Below are 18,306 nucleotides of genomic sequence, written 5' to 3'. Positions count from 1 at the left end.
TTACAAAAAAGGACCATGGGAGCTACCATTCAAAAGTGGACGAAGCACTCCAGAAGATTTTGTGGTCTTTGTTTTTAATTTCTCTTCACTGTGAAGTCTGGTTTTGCTCACCCGAGTAATTGTACCATCAGAGTATTATTTTGGTCTTTACTCCCAGAGGAGGCTTTTGTTTAAGAATCAGGATTTATATGATTGGACAGCTCTCTTGAAGTCTAGTAAATACTTTTGTATATCTGGCATCTTGAACAGTCACAGGTTTGGGGTCAAGGTTGGAATTTTCCAAATGTAATCAGAAGCTGGCATTTTCCACAGGTGTTTTGAGACTTTATAGATGAGAGACACTGAGACAAATAAAATAACCATCATAGAATTTATCCAAAGTGTTAGTAGTGCTTTCAAAGTGATAGGAAAAAATTAAACACCTTCTTAAATTTACCTATCATTTTCAGCTTTCTCTAAGGAAATCAGAGGTTAAGCCCTTGACTTAAGGGACTCATAAAATTCCTGGAAAACACATCCAAAAATATGTGTTTGATGACTCTGTGTTGACTATATACTTGAAAGACAGATCCAAATCAGTCGATCTTACCTTAACTTCTGGACTAGGAAAACTGGGTTCCATATATTCAAATGGGAGTATTAATGCTGAATAAGCAAGAGCAAAAATGAAGAATCCTTTTTACTTTGCGGGGTATTTTTAGGGGCAGGCAACTCAGTTTTGGGCTGATGGCTGTGCAGTTCTGTGGGCAGTGAAGGAGAGGGATGGGATTTTGTCATCCCTGGGGAGCTCCTCCAGACACCCTATTCTGTGATTCATGAGAGAGAAACTGAAGCCTGAAGCAACTGCGTGGTCTGCCACGTGCTTTTACCAAAAACCTTTCTTCAAGATGCAAAGAGACAGGTAATTCCCAAGGTAAGGAATTAGAAGTCAACATGAAGAATTCTTGTTATTTGACAAAAATATTGTCATTAAAGAGGATGCCACTGTTGGATTCCCTTTTATTCTGAAAACCAACTGCTTTTGAGAAAAAGCAGGTAGCTTCCATAAAAGGTAAGGTGGGTCAAAGCTTTCAAAAGAAGATATTTAATTCTTACTATAATAATCTGCTCTGGGAAATGTCACTGGGGTAAAAAGGTTCTTATGCTGCGGACTTGGCCATAAGGAGCCCAGATCTGTCTTATTGTTTAAGTTCTTTATTGCTGCTGTAAAGTGAACAGGGCATTCTCTCCTGTTGATGGAGGGCAGCAGTGTGTAAACAAGCAGGCCCGGCTCTTCCGCTTCCACTGCCTGCAGGTCTCTGAATCAGGGTCATGAATACCCGCTCTCTCTCTGGTATGGGAAACAGCTATATTGCTGCTTAGGAATTTGCTGCACGAAAATGACCTACTGTATGATAATGAAATCTGATAACAAGAGAAAGTTTAACACTTTGAATTTCTAACTTTTCACACACACAGGTTTTTTTTCTTTTCCTAAATGACCCTCACAGAGAGTGAAGTTCCCTGGAAACATGAGAAAATGCATCCTGTTACCACCAAAATTTAAGAAAGGATTTCTCTTTCTCATTTCTGTTTCAACAAATAAAGGAAGGCACCCACCGTTATTTCTCTCATTTGCCTCCCCTCCCCTTCCCTTAAACCCTACAAGGTTACTGAAGTGTTTTTCCTTCAGCAAGAGGGTGTTGGGTTTCTCATGGGATGAAGCTGGCCACGGGCAGAGGCCCACAGAGAGAAGGTCGCCATGCAGGGAAATCAGACAAGGACAAAGAAAATGCTCACCACACAATGAGAGGTAATAGAATTCTGAGCCAAAGTCCTTTCAACTGAGCCACCATGACTAGTGCATTACTTCTTCAATGTCCTGTGACATTTTTCTGATATTTAGGACTGTCAACCTTCCTCTTACATATTGCGCACATTTACCTTGATGTATTTCTTATCTAGAGGGGAAAAAGCATCTGCAACTCCAGGGAAGAATCTGTTATTAAAGAGTGACAAGAAGGTGTGTAGGGGAGGTAGGAGAGCATGTCTGACTTCTTGACATCAAAATAAAAGGGACATTCTTAAAGCCAGGCTGATGAATGTCCACAAGACATGAGGTGCAGCACAGCCTGCCCACAAGCCCTGTCATGAATCATCTGTGACTGGACTAAGGGAGAAGTTCCCCAAGTCCTTTGTCATTTGACTCAGATGCGATGCTTTCATCTTATAGGAGTCTGACATTTATAAACTTTTTGGAATTTGGTAAAGTGAGCAAAAGACTCAGTAAGCAAGTGATAGAAAACAGAATGCTCTCTCTCTGGGCTCTGCTGTTTTTTTTTTTTTGAATAAGGATGGGCCACCTTCTGGGCTAGGAGGCTGAAAAGGTCAGTCCATCTTCAGTCATGCAGAAAAGAAGAGGGCCCCTCGGATGACTAGGGCTACTTCTCATTAGGGGGTTTCCAGGACAATCATAAGGTAGGGTGACATTGACATAAAGCAGCCGACAAGTGGCATGCAGTAATATGACACAGTGCATCCCGCTGTGGAGAAGCAGGGACAGCCTCCATCGCCTTGGGGTGGTCTGCTGAGTGTGGGCTGGGGTGAGTGAGGTGAGCAACTCTGAGTGCGACTGTAATAATAAGGCACAACCTCTGGGAGGGACAGGACCCAGTGCTGGCGAGGAGAAAACTGAGCTTCAAATTCCTGTTCCACCTCTTTAAAAGTTACATGACCTTAAGTCTCAGGTCTCTGAAAAAGAGGAAATAACACAGACCTCTTCACCAGTGATGGTGAGGAGTATAAAATAACCCAGTTTAAGTCCTTAGCACAGTGCTCAGCATATTGTAAGTATTTAAAAATTGGAAGTCATTATTATTATTAATATTAATAATGTAAGGTGCTCCATAGTCATTTACAAACCCAGTGATGTTGCAGGGGTAGGGACCAAGGATATAAAATAATGTAAGGCTGCAAAACAAAAAGAAGGAAGACTAAAAAAAGACACGAGAGATAAGATAGCTCTGTTTGCTCAAAAATTCCTCTGTTCCTCAAAAGCTTTGGGGCTTGTCTTCCAGTTTCTATAAGATCCAAGAGGTCACTTTTTGAGCTGGAGAGGCACCCCAAATCCTGCCTTCTCAAGCCATGTGTTCACCATCTGATCACAGACCCTTCCTTTAAAAAAAAAACGGAAGGGAAAAAGTTAAAACACACATACACGGAAGACCAGTTGGTTCAATAAAGAGCTTTTGGTGAGTGTTCATTCCAGGACTATAAACCAAGCAAAACGTCTGGCTGAGTTTAAAATCAACAAAACCAGCAGGGAAGGCAGAAAGAAGGGAACGAAGTGATCAGCTTGTTTTTAAAGCTGCCAACAGTGCTGCTTCAGCAGGGTCTGGTGCCGAGGAACCCCCAAGAGAGGAGAAAGGAGGCAAACGCAGACAGGACGGAAGCTGAGGACAGGGGAGGGAGGCATCCCAGGCCTAATGGGATGCAGATGTGGCCTCGGGGCCTGTGGGGAGCGTTCCCCAGGATTCCAGGCCTCTTTGGGAACTCTGGCCTAGTAGGTCAGTGGGAGTGGTGGGCTCAGAGCTAAGCCGAGCCATTCTAACCAAATAATGAACTTGATAATAATGCCTACATGTATTGAGCACTCCACTGTGTGCCAGTCTATGCTAAACTCTACACATGTTTGATTATCCTCATCTTATAGGTGAGGAAACTGAGGCTCAGAGAGGCAATGGGACTTGCCCACAGCTGCTAAGTGGCACTTATTGCCCCATTTCTGACCACAGAGTTCCTTTATGCACAGCTATACTCCATTTAGCCTACTAAGGGCTAAACAGCAAGGCATGCTACCCAGCTAACTGGGACCTGGAAAATGCAAATTGGGAGAAATAAGGTTGAAAATGTAAAATAGTGAGTTTAAATCCAATTGACATCTAGAGAAAGCCAGTCATAATGCTGCCAGATGAAAGGACTTTATGCCCCATTCCCACATGCAATGGGGGCCCAGGCTGGCCCTAAAGTGCCTCAACAGACAAAGGTGTCCTGAAGACCAGAGAAGATACGCTGGGGCCCGGCCCGCCATACCGATGGTGCAGTGCTCGCCGTTCCAGCCAGGGCTGCACTCGCACTTGCCGTCGCGGCATGTCCCATGCTCGGCACAGCGCGGGTGGCAGGCCCGCTGGTCGCAGGCTGTCCCCATCCAGCCATCCTCGCAGCGGCAGGTGCCCCCCACGCAGACACCGTGGCCGCCGCAGTCGGCAGCACAGATCTCTGTGGGGAGGAGGAGGGAAGGGTCAGGGGGGCAGGGGAGGGAGGAGAGAGAAGAAAACACACATTGAGAAGTTGTTGTTGGGGACAAGGGTCACACTTGGCTACTTACCTAGGTTCTGTGAGCAATCGGGATTCCCGAGGCTTGGGAGACTAATCTCCGTGGACAATGACCCAGGGGCGAAAACAATTCTCTGGGCTGAAGCCTGCTTCGCGCCTGTTGCCCAGCAAAATAGCAGGGATTGGAGGGCTCTGTTCTGTCTGCCGCTCCCTATTGCCAGCCTGTTCCCGCTTTTGTGCTCACCACTTCCAAAAGGGACCGGCCTTCTGAACAGATGTGAGGAAAAGTCCAGTTTAATTAAAAACCGGTTATGTGTGAAAACAAAGTGAGGATGAGTCTCCATCGCCAAGTGGAGTGCTGTGGGTCTGGCTGGGGCCCGGGAACAGTCCTGGGGCCCACATTTCATCACAGCCTTGCTGCTAATTGAGGTGGGGGGAAATGGAGGCTGGGCCCCCCCACTCCATGGGTGGACTCTGGGTTGTCATCTGAAACCTGCAGTTTGTTCTCTGCTTTTGCTGGGTTTGTTCTCCGTAGTCCAGCTCACTGCTTCCTCACCCAACTCAAGCACCATGTAAATGGGCTTTCAGATCCAAAGCAAACAGCTGCGGGGCCACTTCACAGCCAGAGTGGAGCTGCCAGGCCCTGCACAAAGGCCGTCTGTGAGATGTGAGAAACACACAGGCTCGATTCACAAGCCCCTTGGGCTCCAGGCCAGCACCGCGCTTACTGCAGGCAGAGGTGGCGAAGGCCTCCAGAATGCAACTGCTCTTTAGGAAATGGGCTGAGCAACTGTGACCACAGACGCTCTCTGCCAGGGCTCCGAGGGACACCCTGACTTGCTTCTCATGCCTCGTGGCCAAACATTTTTCACATTCATGTGAAAATCCCAACTCTTCTAATTTCTTTCAAACTAAATTAACTGGCACCTGTGACAAGAGGCGTTTGCCCATTACTCTCCTCCAAGCTGCGCTCCTGGTTTAGAAGCTGCTAATATTCTAGCTACTTTTGAAAAAGAAAAGAAAACAAAATTAGATCTCAGTGGCTCAGATCCTCCACACCAATATAGAGGACAATGGATAAAATGCTCGAGAATTAAAAAAATAAAAGAGTAAGAGTAACCAATTATGGTGTGTTCCCATGCCAGACACCCTGGCAAGAACACTACCTCACAAGGGAGGCACTTACTACATGCAGTAACACATTGATGTCTAAGCTGCCCAGAGGGCAGGGTGGCTGCTGTAAGATGAGCAGAGACATCTCTGACCTGGAGCTGGGGACCTGGGGTCTATGCCAGGCTCAGCAGCTTCTGAGCTGTGTGACCTTGGGCAGGTCCCTTGACTCCACTGAGCCACAATTCCTGGCATGGAGACCATGGGCAGTACGATGCCGCCTCATAGCAGCCCCCTGCTGACCTAACAGGGCTGTGGTGAGAACCCAGCCAAGCGAACGACACAGAAGGTCATGGCAAAGATCAAGTAACTCAAGAAAGGTCTCCTGAAATTGAGGTCAGGATGGTGAGCTTTAGACTGGGAGTCCAAGGAGGTTCGTGAGGTCCAGACCTGCGCAGCTGCTGCTGTGTGACCTTGGGAAGGTCACTCCCTCTCTTGGGATGTCAGTTTCCTCAACTATTGCAGGGGGAACCTGATGGTGTCTAAGGTCCCTGTAGGCTCTAAGACTGTGGGATTCTATGATATAAGCATCTTTCATGTTATACAGTATAATCCACCCTCAAGACTCAGCTCAAATGTCCCTCCTCCTCTGAGAAGCCTCCTATGATTGACCCTGTGGTTATTTTCTTGCTCTTTTCCTTCCCATATTACACGGTAGAGTGATTTTCTGTGTCTGTCTCACTGTCACACTAGGCACAACCTGAGGCTGGGTCTAATTCCTCTGATCACCTCTATCCTTGATATGCAGCACAGGTCCTGGCACAGAACAGATCCCTGATTAAGGTTCATGGAATAATGGATGAATCAGGATGTGTCCAGGGCTATATATGCCTGAGAATGGAAAACAATTCTCGTACACCCTGCTCAGCCTGGCTGAAAGCCCGTCCTGTCCTGCTTGTTTCTCTCTCGTGACCTGTCCGTATGAAAATGTCCCATGTGAGGGTGGGGCTATGGCTAAGTGTCACCACACCCCTCCACCCTCCAGGATGCTGTTCAAGCTCCCTCCCTATTTGCTCACACAGGCATGGTCTTGGGCTTTCCTCAAGACAAAGAATGACAACCTCCAGGCCCCAGGTCTCCCTAGGTCCGGACTCTGAAACTGCCACCTCTCATGCACAACACTGAAAGAGCAATGACCTCCTGGTGACTCTGGAGGCTGGGCCTGGGCTCAGGGCTGGAGCTTTCCCCTGAGAGCCCCAGGAGAGAAGATTGGCTCAGTATTTGTTTGGGTTTACTCAGCACTTTTCCCAGGTGGTGGTCTGTGGTGTGAAAGTAAACAGCAAACAGCACTTCTATTCACCGAGGTGTGAACCAGGAGAGTGACGCTGCTGGGGCCAATGCCACGGTGCTTTCAGGCAGCCTGGCACACAAGAGTTCAGAAGGGGCCGGGAGCAGAGGAGGCAGGCTCTTCCCACACTCAACTTTCAGACCAGGTCTCAGCTAACAGGTACTTCATTGTTTTGTTAATTGATCTGGAGGCAGTGTGGATGACAGAGAGTAAGATGTGGAATCTGATGCGATTCCAAATCTCATTCTGCCAGCTGTGTGACCGGCTCAACTGCTCTGAGCTTCGTTTTCTTTCTCTGTAAAATGGGGATGATGCTAGCACCCCTCAGAGGGCACTTAGTGCCTGATATGTAGTAGATACAAATCAATTCCTACCGAGTCACTTAGTCTTCTACTAATGTTCCACACATGCCTACTATATGCCAGAGACTGTACCTGATGCTAGAGATACAGGGGTCAATAAGATATCATCTCTATCGCCAAGGAGATCACAGTCTGGATAAAGCATACACTGATATGGCATTCCAAAGATTATCCAAATAATCTATAGCTATTACTCATGTTGGCACCTTTTTGGTTATGTACAATGGATTAAAAAACGTGGATTAGATAGATCTGGGATCTACCCTTGGCTATGCTACTTATTGGCTGGATAATCTGCAAGTTGCAAGTTATGCAATTTATTGAGCCTTGCTTTCCATTTCTGTAAAATGGGGATAATAGTTCCTACTTCACCAATTTCACAGACTGGCATTAAGTCAAATGAAGTAATATGTGGGAAGGCCATTTTTGGCTTAACTAACACTTATTTCAGATTTTACAGTTTTCAAAGCAGTCTTCACTTCTAATTTCTCATTTAACTTTCACAACAATGTTGTGAGAACACCTGACGACAATGCTGTGAACTTCCTTCTAAGAGGTGAGGAATCTGAGACCCAAAAAGTATGAAGACATTCTACAAGGTCATTTGGTCATCCAATACTTTTTCCTTGTTTTGACACTCCTCAGAACAAAAGAGCAAGACAGGTATCATACAGATAAGGAAACTGAGCCTCAGAATAGGCAAAGAAAAATTACATATCACGGGTAGGCTTTCCTTTGAGGGAAACTCCTGTTTTTTCCAGTAGATCCCCCTCCCCCACTTCTGGCCTTGCTTATCCTTTGTTACATCCAAGTCAGACCCTGGATATATGTGAAGTGAAATGAGATCCTCCTTGCAGAGCTTCCCAGACGCTTGGTCTCGCTCTTCGCATCTGGAGATTGCGGATCTGTCTATCCAAACCCTTCATTTCTTTGCCAGTTTACACTAGACATGCTCTCCTGGCACAAAGCTTAAGTTGCCTGGTGGCTGGGCACCAATCCACCGGCCCTTTACAAGCTGGGTTGTGAGCTCTCACACATTTTAATGGAAGGGGCCCAAACAGGGCCTTTGATGTTTACGGGGTGCTAACTGATGGTAACACAACCTGTGAGCGCTCAGGTTCTCCTCTGCAGATGGGCCTGTCTGACCAGTGAAGGCACCACTGACTCATGATGGGAGCACGAACCTGAGATGCTACTTCATCATTTGGCCCCAAGTTGTAGTCCCTATTGTTCTTATTTTTTCTCAAATACTTTGATTTTTTTTTCCTCGAAATACAAGGAACTGCTTTATTTTTCCTTCTCAGATTCTGCTTTGACATTATAGCAGATATAACTTCCCAGAGTGGCAAATAAAACCAAAACAGGATGATGTTAAAGAATGTGCTTTGGCAACTCATATGCCTTTTACGTAATATAAGCGGTCCTTTGTGAAATTTGGGTCACAGCTCCTCTCTACGCCACCGGTTTCCTTCGTTGTAGATCGGGGATGCCATGAACTACTTCAGAAGTTTGTTGTAGGAATTACTCTCATTTGGTTGATTTCTTAGGCGCTCACTATGTGCAAGTCCTACAGTGGGCACTTGGAATCCAATGTGATTGTGACAGACACAGTTCCTTCCTGATCTCAAGGAGTTTACATTTTAGCACGGCGAACAACATAACCTAAATCAATTAAACCAGTTAACTGAATGAAAGTAAAGCTTCTAGCATGGTGCCTGGCACACATCCAGGATACAATAAATTACACACGCACATATTTTTATGAGAAAGGAAACGAGATGTTGTGGCAAGCACGTGAGACTGGAGTTAGAAGATCAGATGTGACTTCTGACTTCCACAACGTAGCCAGCACAAGGGAGCAGTTGATAATTGCTAGCTGACTTCCACGTGACCAACTCAGAGCTTTCTGACTGAATGCTAGAGGGCTGGGGTCTGGGAGGGATCTTTAGAAGTATTATGGAGTGTGCAAGCCATAGGGTGGACTTGGATTCAGATTCTGACTCCCCAATTTCCTAGCTGTGGGTCCTTGGGAAAATTACTTAATCTTTCTGAGCCATAATTCTTCACCCCTCAAGTGGGAAGAGTAATAATGGTCCCCTTACAGGGTAGGTGGTGATAATTGAAGGAAACGGTGTATATGAAAAGCTAACGATTTTGTGTATAAAACTGATTGATGAGTACTACATCAGCACAACTCCAAGTAACCTAGCAGAGGAGCAGCTTTCTAAAGAGAAAAATACTTGCTTTGCTAGTAGCAGCCTCAACATTTGGATATGAAGCTCTTCCTGCGGTCACCTGGCATGGCACCATCAGCCAAGACTAGCTAGGAGCTCTTTTTTTTGTAGCCTGGGCTTCCTCTTGGAATCAAGGGAAAATCCCCAACTGTCCTAAAATTCTCATTCCAAGCTTATAAATTTCCTGCCTAGACTGTATAGAGCCTTGGAGATGAACCTGGCCAGGCTCAAGGACACATTATCTCCTCTCCTATAGAAAGTTAGACCCACAGCACTTCCCCTTCCCTGCCTGACCTGTGTACATGGCTCTCTTCTGTCTAGATCAGAAGCCCACCCGACAGACGGGCCTGACTTTTATCCATCTTGGTGCCCTGCCATCAGGTGTGGCACAGCATAGCTTTCAACAAATATTTATTGAAAGAACAGATGAGTCCAAAAAAAAAAATAAATAAATAAAAAGGTTCATGGAAGAGGCGTATATCAGTTGGCTTGACTATCTTGGGGTCATACTGTACAGAAGTTCTTTTGTTAAATATATGCACGTAGAGGCTCAGTCTCCTTTGTACCTTAGCTTGTCAGACACTCATTTTCTCCCACCTCTGAGTGCACACTCTGTAATTTAAAAAAGTGTCTCAGTCCTTAATGCCCTCAGACACATATACCCAAACCACACTTGTTCTTTCTATAACATGAAAGGAGGTACACACATGAGGAAGAGGTGAAAAGACAGAGAAAAGATATAAGGTTTGGCTATTGGCTAATTATGCCAAAAAATGTATACATACAGGAAAAGCTGCCCCAGGCTCCTCTCATTAAATGTTAATCCCCAGACAAGCCTGGATGAAGCCTGGGGCCTATCACAGCTATGTTTTAATTTGTCTGGACTTACTTTACGATCCTATTCATTAAAATAGCTGGTAGGGGAAGTTGTGCCTTTCCCCTAAAGGGAGAGACTTATGCCTAATTTTTCCATTAAATTTCTTCTACTTGGAAAGATACTAAAAATTGATACAAGTAGGGGATAGAGGGGAGCCCACCTGAAGATCTGCAGTTCCCTCCTGAGCAGGGAGCAGATTTGGGTAAAGCTGTTTTTAAAATTCCAGGGATGTGGACACAGAGTCCTGGCACCACGTGACCTCCTGGGAAGACCTCTTATAAGTCTGTACTTAGCACTAAAAGGGATAATAAGTAAAATTGTTCTATTTTGTTTAGGACCTGAGGTTCTGAAAATGACATTTAGAAATTTTAATAGAGGGTCAAATAATTTAAAATGATTCCTCCTAGGATTTTCCATTTCATCAATAGCTCTTCTGGGTTACTGCATAACTCGAGAAATTTCTCTGAAATCTCGGCGTACTTAAAGTTCAAGCCAAACTAGTTGGTGTTGGAGGCAAAAAAAAAAGGAGAAAGTGGAGTATCTACAGTGCTCCAGAACTGCTGTTGGTGTCCCACAAATATTACCTCATGAAATGCTCACAGCAGTCCTGCAATGATACTTTTACTCCCGTGTCCCAGTTGAGGAAACAGCCTGGAGAGATTGACTTGCTCGAAGGTACTCAGCTAGAGTGAGAGGTGACGACGATTAACACAGATTTTTGATCTGTGAATTATAGGATCAGGTTTAGGCAAAACCTCAGGTGTAATCTGACAGCATTCCCTGATTGTTAACTATGCATTAGATCACTGCCCCAGCCAGACTGCAGGATCTCTGAAACCAGAGTCTGAGTCTCCTTCCTCACACCAGCCCAACTCCTATTGCATGACATACTCTTCCTTTTGTCTGTTTAGCTGTCTGCTCATCCTCCATCCATCTGTCTGCCCATCTATCAGCCCATCTATCTGTCCATCCACCCAAATGTCTCATCATCTAACCAGCTATCCAGTCACCAGACCACCTAACTGTCCATTCATTTATGCATCCAGCCATGGACCTGGGCAAGTGACTTCATCCCTCTGTGCCTCAACTTTCTCATCTGCAAAACAGGGTATAGATACCAGCATCTCAGGTTCAGATGTGGGTTAAATGAACACTAGGTAATGTGCCTAGTATTGCACACATCTTTTATGGAGTAAAAACCCACTGTATGGTAACTCTGTCATATTTTTGTGCTGGAAAGAGCCAGGAGGAGGGAAGGTTTGAAGCTACTGGGGAGTGCACGGGGATGATGCTTGACTGAGGTGCCTCTCAACAGCTGGGGAGGCCTGGATCTGAAGCATCATCGTGGGGACAGGCTGAGTGGGCACCTCTCCTTCTGGGGCATAGGCTGAACACTGGAGGAGTACTTAACTAATGGCCTCAGTGTTCTCAGTGCAGTGGGAGTCGAGTCTCTGCTGAGCAGGGTGCTGGTGAGGAGATGTAGACATTTTAAAGAGCCCCTTTAAAGGGAGGAGAGCAAGAGCTCACCAAGTGCAAGAAGCATTGCAGCTGGGAGGGCTCGGGAGAGCTAAAGATCACAAACACAATGCCACTTAGCTTACTGGAGCCCAGAAGCCCAGATGTAAGGTCAGATACAGTGAGTGGCTGGAACAATGCTGGGTTTTGCAAGGTGGGTGTGGAAGAGAGGCCCAGAGACAAGGGAACTGTGAGTGATGACAGGAGCAGGCTGGAGGGGAGGGGCCATGGGAACGTGGAAAATGAAGGAGGGCAAGCGGGAGAGAGCTGACACTGGGTGGGAGGTGGCCTGTTTTGGCCAGGACATCTCCATGGGGTAGATGTAGGTCCAAGGAAGAAAAAGAGGAGTAAAACTTAGAGGAGCGGGTTTTGTGGCTAGAGCATGAGAAGACATCTCAGAGATTCTCTCCTTTCTACAGGCAGGAAAACAAGCACCCAGAGTAAGAAGTGTCTCATCCTATATCACACAATGACATGCGCGTCAGCACTTGCGCAGGAACTTTCTGGCTGCCTGAGGAGACAGTCCTGTGAGGGCCAGTGTGCTCTTTGGCCCCTCCTCTGTGCTTCTGCACCTGCTGCTTCTACGGTCTAGGCTCTCCTTTACCCTGACCTCCACACGTCCAGTGTAAATGTGCTTTCAGTCCTGGTTCCGATGTCACCTCTTCCTGGGAGACCCCTCCCAGTGTCCCAGCTGAAAGGGCTTTTGGCTTCTGCTGCTTCCCCAGAACACTTTATGTGGATCTCTGTTTCTCAGGGTCATTGGTCTACTGTGTTGCCTCAAGGACCCTGCCGTCATTTGGTTAATCTCTGCATTCCCCAGTGAACCCTACACAGGAAAGTCGTCTTCTGACTGCATCCGTATACTGCCAGATTCCAGTGGACAGGCCAGCGTGCTCCACAGAAATATTCAAGGCTCCGTGATTCTGCAGAGAGCAGAGGCCTGGGTCAGGCAAGCTGGGTTCAGGAGCCTGCTCTGCTACCTCCTAGCTATATGAAACAAATACTCTATGCCTTTGAGACTTATCTTCATCATTTATAAAATGGTGATAATGATACCTATCCACCAGAATTTTAAAACTGATTTAAAAATATACTGACACCTACTATGTGCCAGATATTTCTAAAGGCTGGGGATATAAAGAATATGTGAAATTATGCCTATCTGCAAGATGCGTGCAAATGAGCACAATGCACCCAGCACATAGTAGGCTAATTACAAGTTAACTTTCTCTCCCACACACCAGATCTTCCTATATTTTGAGCAAATTAGCATTCTCCAAGTATGGTACCCTCTCTCTCTCCTTCCCTCCCTTACTAAATTGGGCAGATGGCTTTTTAGTCTCAGTGCAGGTTTCAGGAAGAAGCCAGAGGGGTAAGAAGCTACAGCCTCTTCATTCCTTACAGTAATTAGTCTCCTTTAGACATCGAGGCCAAACCCAAGCTGCTCTCCTGTGCTTTTCAACTTCCCTCCCTATCACCGAGAGTCAGAGCTGCTCCAAGCCACAGCTCTGTTCCACAGATCAAGATGGCAGAAAGCTAATGAGCCTTGGAAAGCACATGGCCTTTCACCTCACTCAAGGAGACTGCAGAGTTTTCAAACCAAGCAGAAATGTGGGTTCCAGTATGTTGCTGCAGAGCAGGTCTCCACATCTATTCCCCCAGGGACTAGAATTTCAAGCCTTTATGAAGCACCTCTTGCAGGAAGCAGGAAGCCACTTCCACTCATCTTAATTGGAGGGTATCTGACTTCCTGATTAGAAGAGTTCAAACCTCACTTGGAGGAGGCCTCCAAATAGGGTCTGACTTTGTGGAAGGATAACAAGCCAGGAAAGGGCTGGTGAGTGAGGGAGCCTAAGAACATGATTGGGATGTACACTTTTGGCCAGGATTGGAACAGAACCCCACTAAAAGGGCCCAACTGAGTAAACTTAAGAGACAGCCAATGTGAAATCCTCTTCCCAAAGACCTTTGATCCTGATATCCTTTTGTAGAAAGGCCCATTTCTCCACCCAGTCATGAGCTTGTCTAACTCTTTCCTGGACACCTCCACCTGGATGTCCCTCAGGCACTTCAAACTGCATGCTGATACTAGAGCAAACTTTTAAAAACCAAACCGGACCATGTCACACCTCTGCTTAAATGACAGATAAAACCTAAACTCTTTGAAGGCCATTCATGATCTAACACCTGCTGGCTTCCCTCCCCGCTTCCTCCTCTCACTGCTGCCACAAACATTCCAAGCCATTCCAAACAATTGGTCTTTCCTAGAAAATGCTCTGATCTGTCCTGATCTGTCCCATGCCTGTACATGTTGCAAACCTTTGACTTCTACAATGGGCTGCTGCCAGGTGTTTGCCTCATGCTTCTATCTGCCTGCTCACATCCAACCTCCATCACCCACCTTAAATCCCACTCCCTCCAAGTAGTCACCCTGATCACCCCAGTTGAAAGTAAATGTTCTTTTTCTTAAACCCTTGTAGTACTGCCAGGTACACTGTCATCGTGATCCAATTTACACGTTTCCTGGTAGTATTACTAAACGAAGTGATACCTCCTTATAAGCATGATGCCTGACTCATGGGCAGTTTCAGCAAACCTTGCTAACGGCCAATGGCAGAATTGTGCATTGGACAAACACGGGCTCTGAAGCCAGAGCAGCCTGGATTTGAATCTTTGTTTTCCTGGAGTGTCACTGGGCAAGTCACACAAGTTCTCTGGACCCTGGCTTCCTGGAAACACCACCACCTGCAATGTCAGAGGCTTACGTATTTGTTGTTTGGATAAATCATGAAGCGCACACATGAAGGAGCTCTATAAAATGTAAAGCTTCCATTCAAAGAACAGTTATTCTTTAAAATTATAAGTTATCATAACAGCAGTTTGATTCAGGAAGACAACTGGAGATTTTGTATGAGATATCAGCTTGGGGATCCAGATAGAAACCTGATTCTGAAGCCCAATTTCAGGAGGGCTTATATTTGCATACTGAAGAGCTCCAATTCTGACAGAAAATGTTCCAGGGCTGTTGGGGGAACTTCTACAAAATTACAAAGCTGCCAGCTCTTGGTTTATCAACCTTTAACTCTGGCAGTATTTAGCAGTATGCCTGTCTGAGCCCAATTTTCCAGTCTTTGATTAAATGTTAGGAACTGACCATCTCATTGTGTCTAAACCTTCACACTACTTCCCAGATGACTGCTGGCTCTTCCCCGCCTCCCTCCAACACTCCCCTTCCTTCTCTGTGGCAGTGTCAATCTCTCAGATATTTATTATTCTGAACTTTGATTTTAGGCTGTCACTTGCTGTTGGGAATGGGTACAGGAAATGTCAAGTCTCAATAGATATTATTCCTAGGGTGAAATTCTACCCTTGAGTTTCCCCTCCTATAACATACCTATAGAGAAATAGCCCAGGCTGATCATTTCCTTTTGATGTTTAATTGGATGTCAGTGCTGTGCTTTCTGGGCTGAGAAGCTAATGCTTCTCAGAGAGGGAACAATTCCGGCTACACAAATGAGACTTGTAACAGGGGAGAATGCTCGACACTGAATCTAATTTTCTCTCCCATCCATGAACATAAGACAATTTCCCTGGCATAAAAGCATCTCACTCAGTCTTTCTGTCATTAATAAGAATTAAATTTTGTTCCCTCAAATTTAAATGTAATTATATTTTGCCTCGTAAATAAAATTGAATTACCATTTTCAAAATTTAGCACTAATGCAACTGCTATGTTTAGAGCTTTAAATTTTTCAACGCTGTTGCTACTTTCAGCTTATTTTAAAAAAATTATTGGGTTTATTTTGCTGTCAATTGTGACTTAATTTGATAAGAGAGTTTTTCCAGCTTCCTCTCCACCGAGTTGCTATTGTTACTACTCAAGCTTTATGATTTTCTTTTATTTTGGGTAAGGGATCAGAGGATCTGAGTTTGAATTCTGAAAAGTCTCCCTAAGCTAAGGTAGAACCTAGGCCAGTTTGAGCTGAGATAGCCAAAGAAAGAGCCCTGAGGTGCAGTCTGAAAGGGAAGTCTTCAATGTTCATTGAAAAAATTTTAATCCATGATTTTCAGCGAAGTATTCAGTGGGCTCCATGATTTGGACCCTGCCTACCTTGTGGCCTTACTTCCTGCCTCCAGCCCTGTGGCTCCTACTCCCTAGTCAGACCGAGGTAGGACTTTACTAGCAGGTCAGGCTCTGGCACAGCTCTGCTTCTGCACATGCTGTTCCCTCTGCCTGCACTGCCCTCCCTTCCTTGGCCACCAGGCAGCCTCTCTTCAGTTCCTGTTCACGGTCTGGCTCACATGACTGTCTTGGTGAGGACCTTCCCCAGTTGCTCTCCTGTCCCCCTCCCGGCCAAGTTCACTGCTCCTGGCCTCCTGCAAATGCTACTGTACAAACATGAGTAGAGCTCTTATCATGCTGCATAATCAGGTGTCGTGCTTCCTGAAAAGACTGCAGGGCTCCTGCTGGTCCACGGTGCCTAGAACAGTGCCCAGCACACAGGAGAGGCCAGAAAGGTTCATGAATGAATGAAACAAACATGTCTGCCTATCAGAGCGGGTGCAGGTGTGGGGCTGTTCTGGGGGCTCTCTCTGTGGAGGTTGAGCTCTTCTCTAGAATGGACCTCAGGAAGCTCATTATCCTGGTTGGAGGCTGACACTCACTGTGTGGCCCTTGTGCTGCGGGCCACTGACCTAGCTGTTTGGGGATAAATGTGTCAGCACATTAATGACTCCTCGCCTAGAGCCAGTGACCATTGTTGGGGGATGGGGAAAGGGGATTGTAGAGAGACTCAGAAACTACAAGGAAACTGAGCCTCTGAAAGAGAAAGCAAGTTGTTTAAGGTTACACAGACTCAGATCCAGGTTTTCTGGCTCCAAACCTTCTCTGTACAAACTGTCCTTAAACTTAAATTTGTTAGAGTCTAAAGACTGACTAATTTAGATCTAATCATACATTCTAAACATACACAATAATACTTCATTTATTGAGTGCTTACTGAATGCCAGCCACCATGCTAGGCAATGTTATGTATACATATAGAAACTAATTTGGAAAACCACCCTGTGCAAAGCAGGTATCATTGCTATTTTCTATGGATGAGCTGAGTCTTAAAAAATCTAAATCTTAAAAATCTAGGTTGGTCCTACTCCAAATCTTATGCAATTCTTACTGACTGCACATGCTACCTGCAAACCTGTGCCACTGAATCTCTAAGACATCTCTACCTGTTGTTCTATGAAATGCAATAGCAATGAAATGATAAGAATCATAAACCACCAGCATGAGCATTTTACAGGCAGAATCTCTGCCATGTACTGCTTCTGTGAGCCAGCAACCCAAAGGAATAAAATGTAGTGAGAGCGCCCTCAGAAATAAAAATCATTTATGGAAGACAAGATTGGAGAGAGTTCACGCAGCAGTGGAAATAAGGAATGAATTTATGAGGGGTGGGGGTAGGGAAGGAAAACCTGAAGGAGGACTAACAGAGGGACAAGTGACGACTCTAAGGGATGGTCTTTGGAATGGTACCCAGGAAAATGCCAGTGAGCCTGGAATCTTCTTTAAAAGTCATTAGGCTCTGAAAGAAAGGTAGGCTTTCCAATTCTAAGCACCACCTCAAAGAGGTTAAATTCCTTCTCTTTTCTGAGACAGCCCTGAGCCAAGAGGATGAAAAGCACCTAGGGGGTGGGGTGGGAGGAGTCCTTCTGCTCAGCAGTGTGCTGAGAGTGCCCACTTTATGCAAAAGCCAATGAGGCATCCAGCCCAGAAGGGTGGCTCCCTGGGGAAGGTGCTTGAAGGAGGTGAAATGATGCCAGCTCTTGTCCAGGAGGGGTTCTGGCTGGCTGGCACTGCACATGAAACTAGCATGAGCTCGGTCTGGGAAGTGACAGAGAAAGAACCCAGAGATTTGGTTTTAGCCCTGCAGAGTGTGTGTGGGGTGGGAGCGAAGGGAGTTGTGGGGAGAGTTGGAGAGGGGGGGTCCTGAGAGGAGGGATTAGACCATCTGGCTGGTGGTGCGCTAAGATCTTCCTGGGCAGAGCTTTCAGCTGAGCCCCTCCCTCCTCTGTGGTCCCAGCAGGCTCTCTTTTTCTCAATTTGACCATTCACTGGTTAAGTCATTCATGTAGTAATCACTGAGAACCTATGCATGTCTGGCTCTGTGCTAGGGATACTGACAGACCCTGGTCTCATGGAATGCACAGCTTGGTTAGAGAGCGACACGATTGCAATACATGGCTCAGTAAACCACAGTGCTTAGGAGAGACCTTGGAGCCAGACTTGGTTTGAATCTGGACTCTGCCACTTATTTACAAAGGGAGAGTGGGTAGGGAATGCTGGCAAGTAATTTAATCTTTCTGAGCTTTAGTTTCCTCATGTGGAAAATGATAATCCTAGTAATCCTTCCTTCACAGGCTTCGTATGAACCTTAACTAAGATAATGGTTGTAAAGCACTTAGTTCAGTGCCTGGTACATGGTAAGCACTAAGAACCAGGTGGCTCTTTAACACTGCATCCTGTGGCTTGTGAGGAAGAAAGACAGG

General features: G+C 45.8%; 1 protein-coding gene across 1 annotated transcript in view; it reads right to left on the bottom strand.

Annotated features, from left to right (window-relative positions):
- Nucleotides 1–18,306, bottom strand: part of TENM4 (teneurin transmembrane protein 4) — a 403,492-nt gene that overhangs the window by 123,594 nt on the left and 261,592 nt on the right. The window contains 1 exon segment of the mRNA XM_063092724.1: nucleotides 4,072–4,257. Coding sequence (XP_062948794.1) covers nucleotides 4,072–4,257 — 186 coding nt within the window.

Source organism: Cynocephalus volans, chromosome 4 (assembly GCF_027409185.1).
Source record: "Cynocephalus volans isolate mCynVol1 chromosome 4, mCynVol1.pri, whole genome shotgun sequence".
In the NCBI taxonomy this organism is placed as follows: Eukaryota; Metazoa; Chordata; class Mammalia; order Dermoptera; family Cynocephalidae; genus Cynocephalus; species Cynocephalus volans.
The sequence above is the reverse complement of the archived record's forward strand: the minus strand, read 5'-3'. Positions and strand labels throughout refer to the sequence as shown.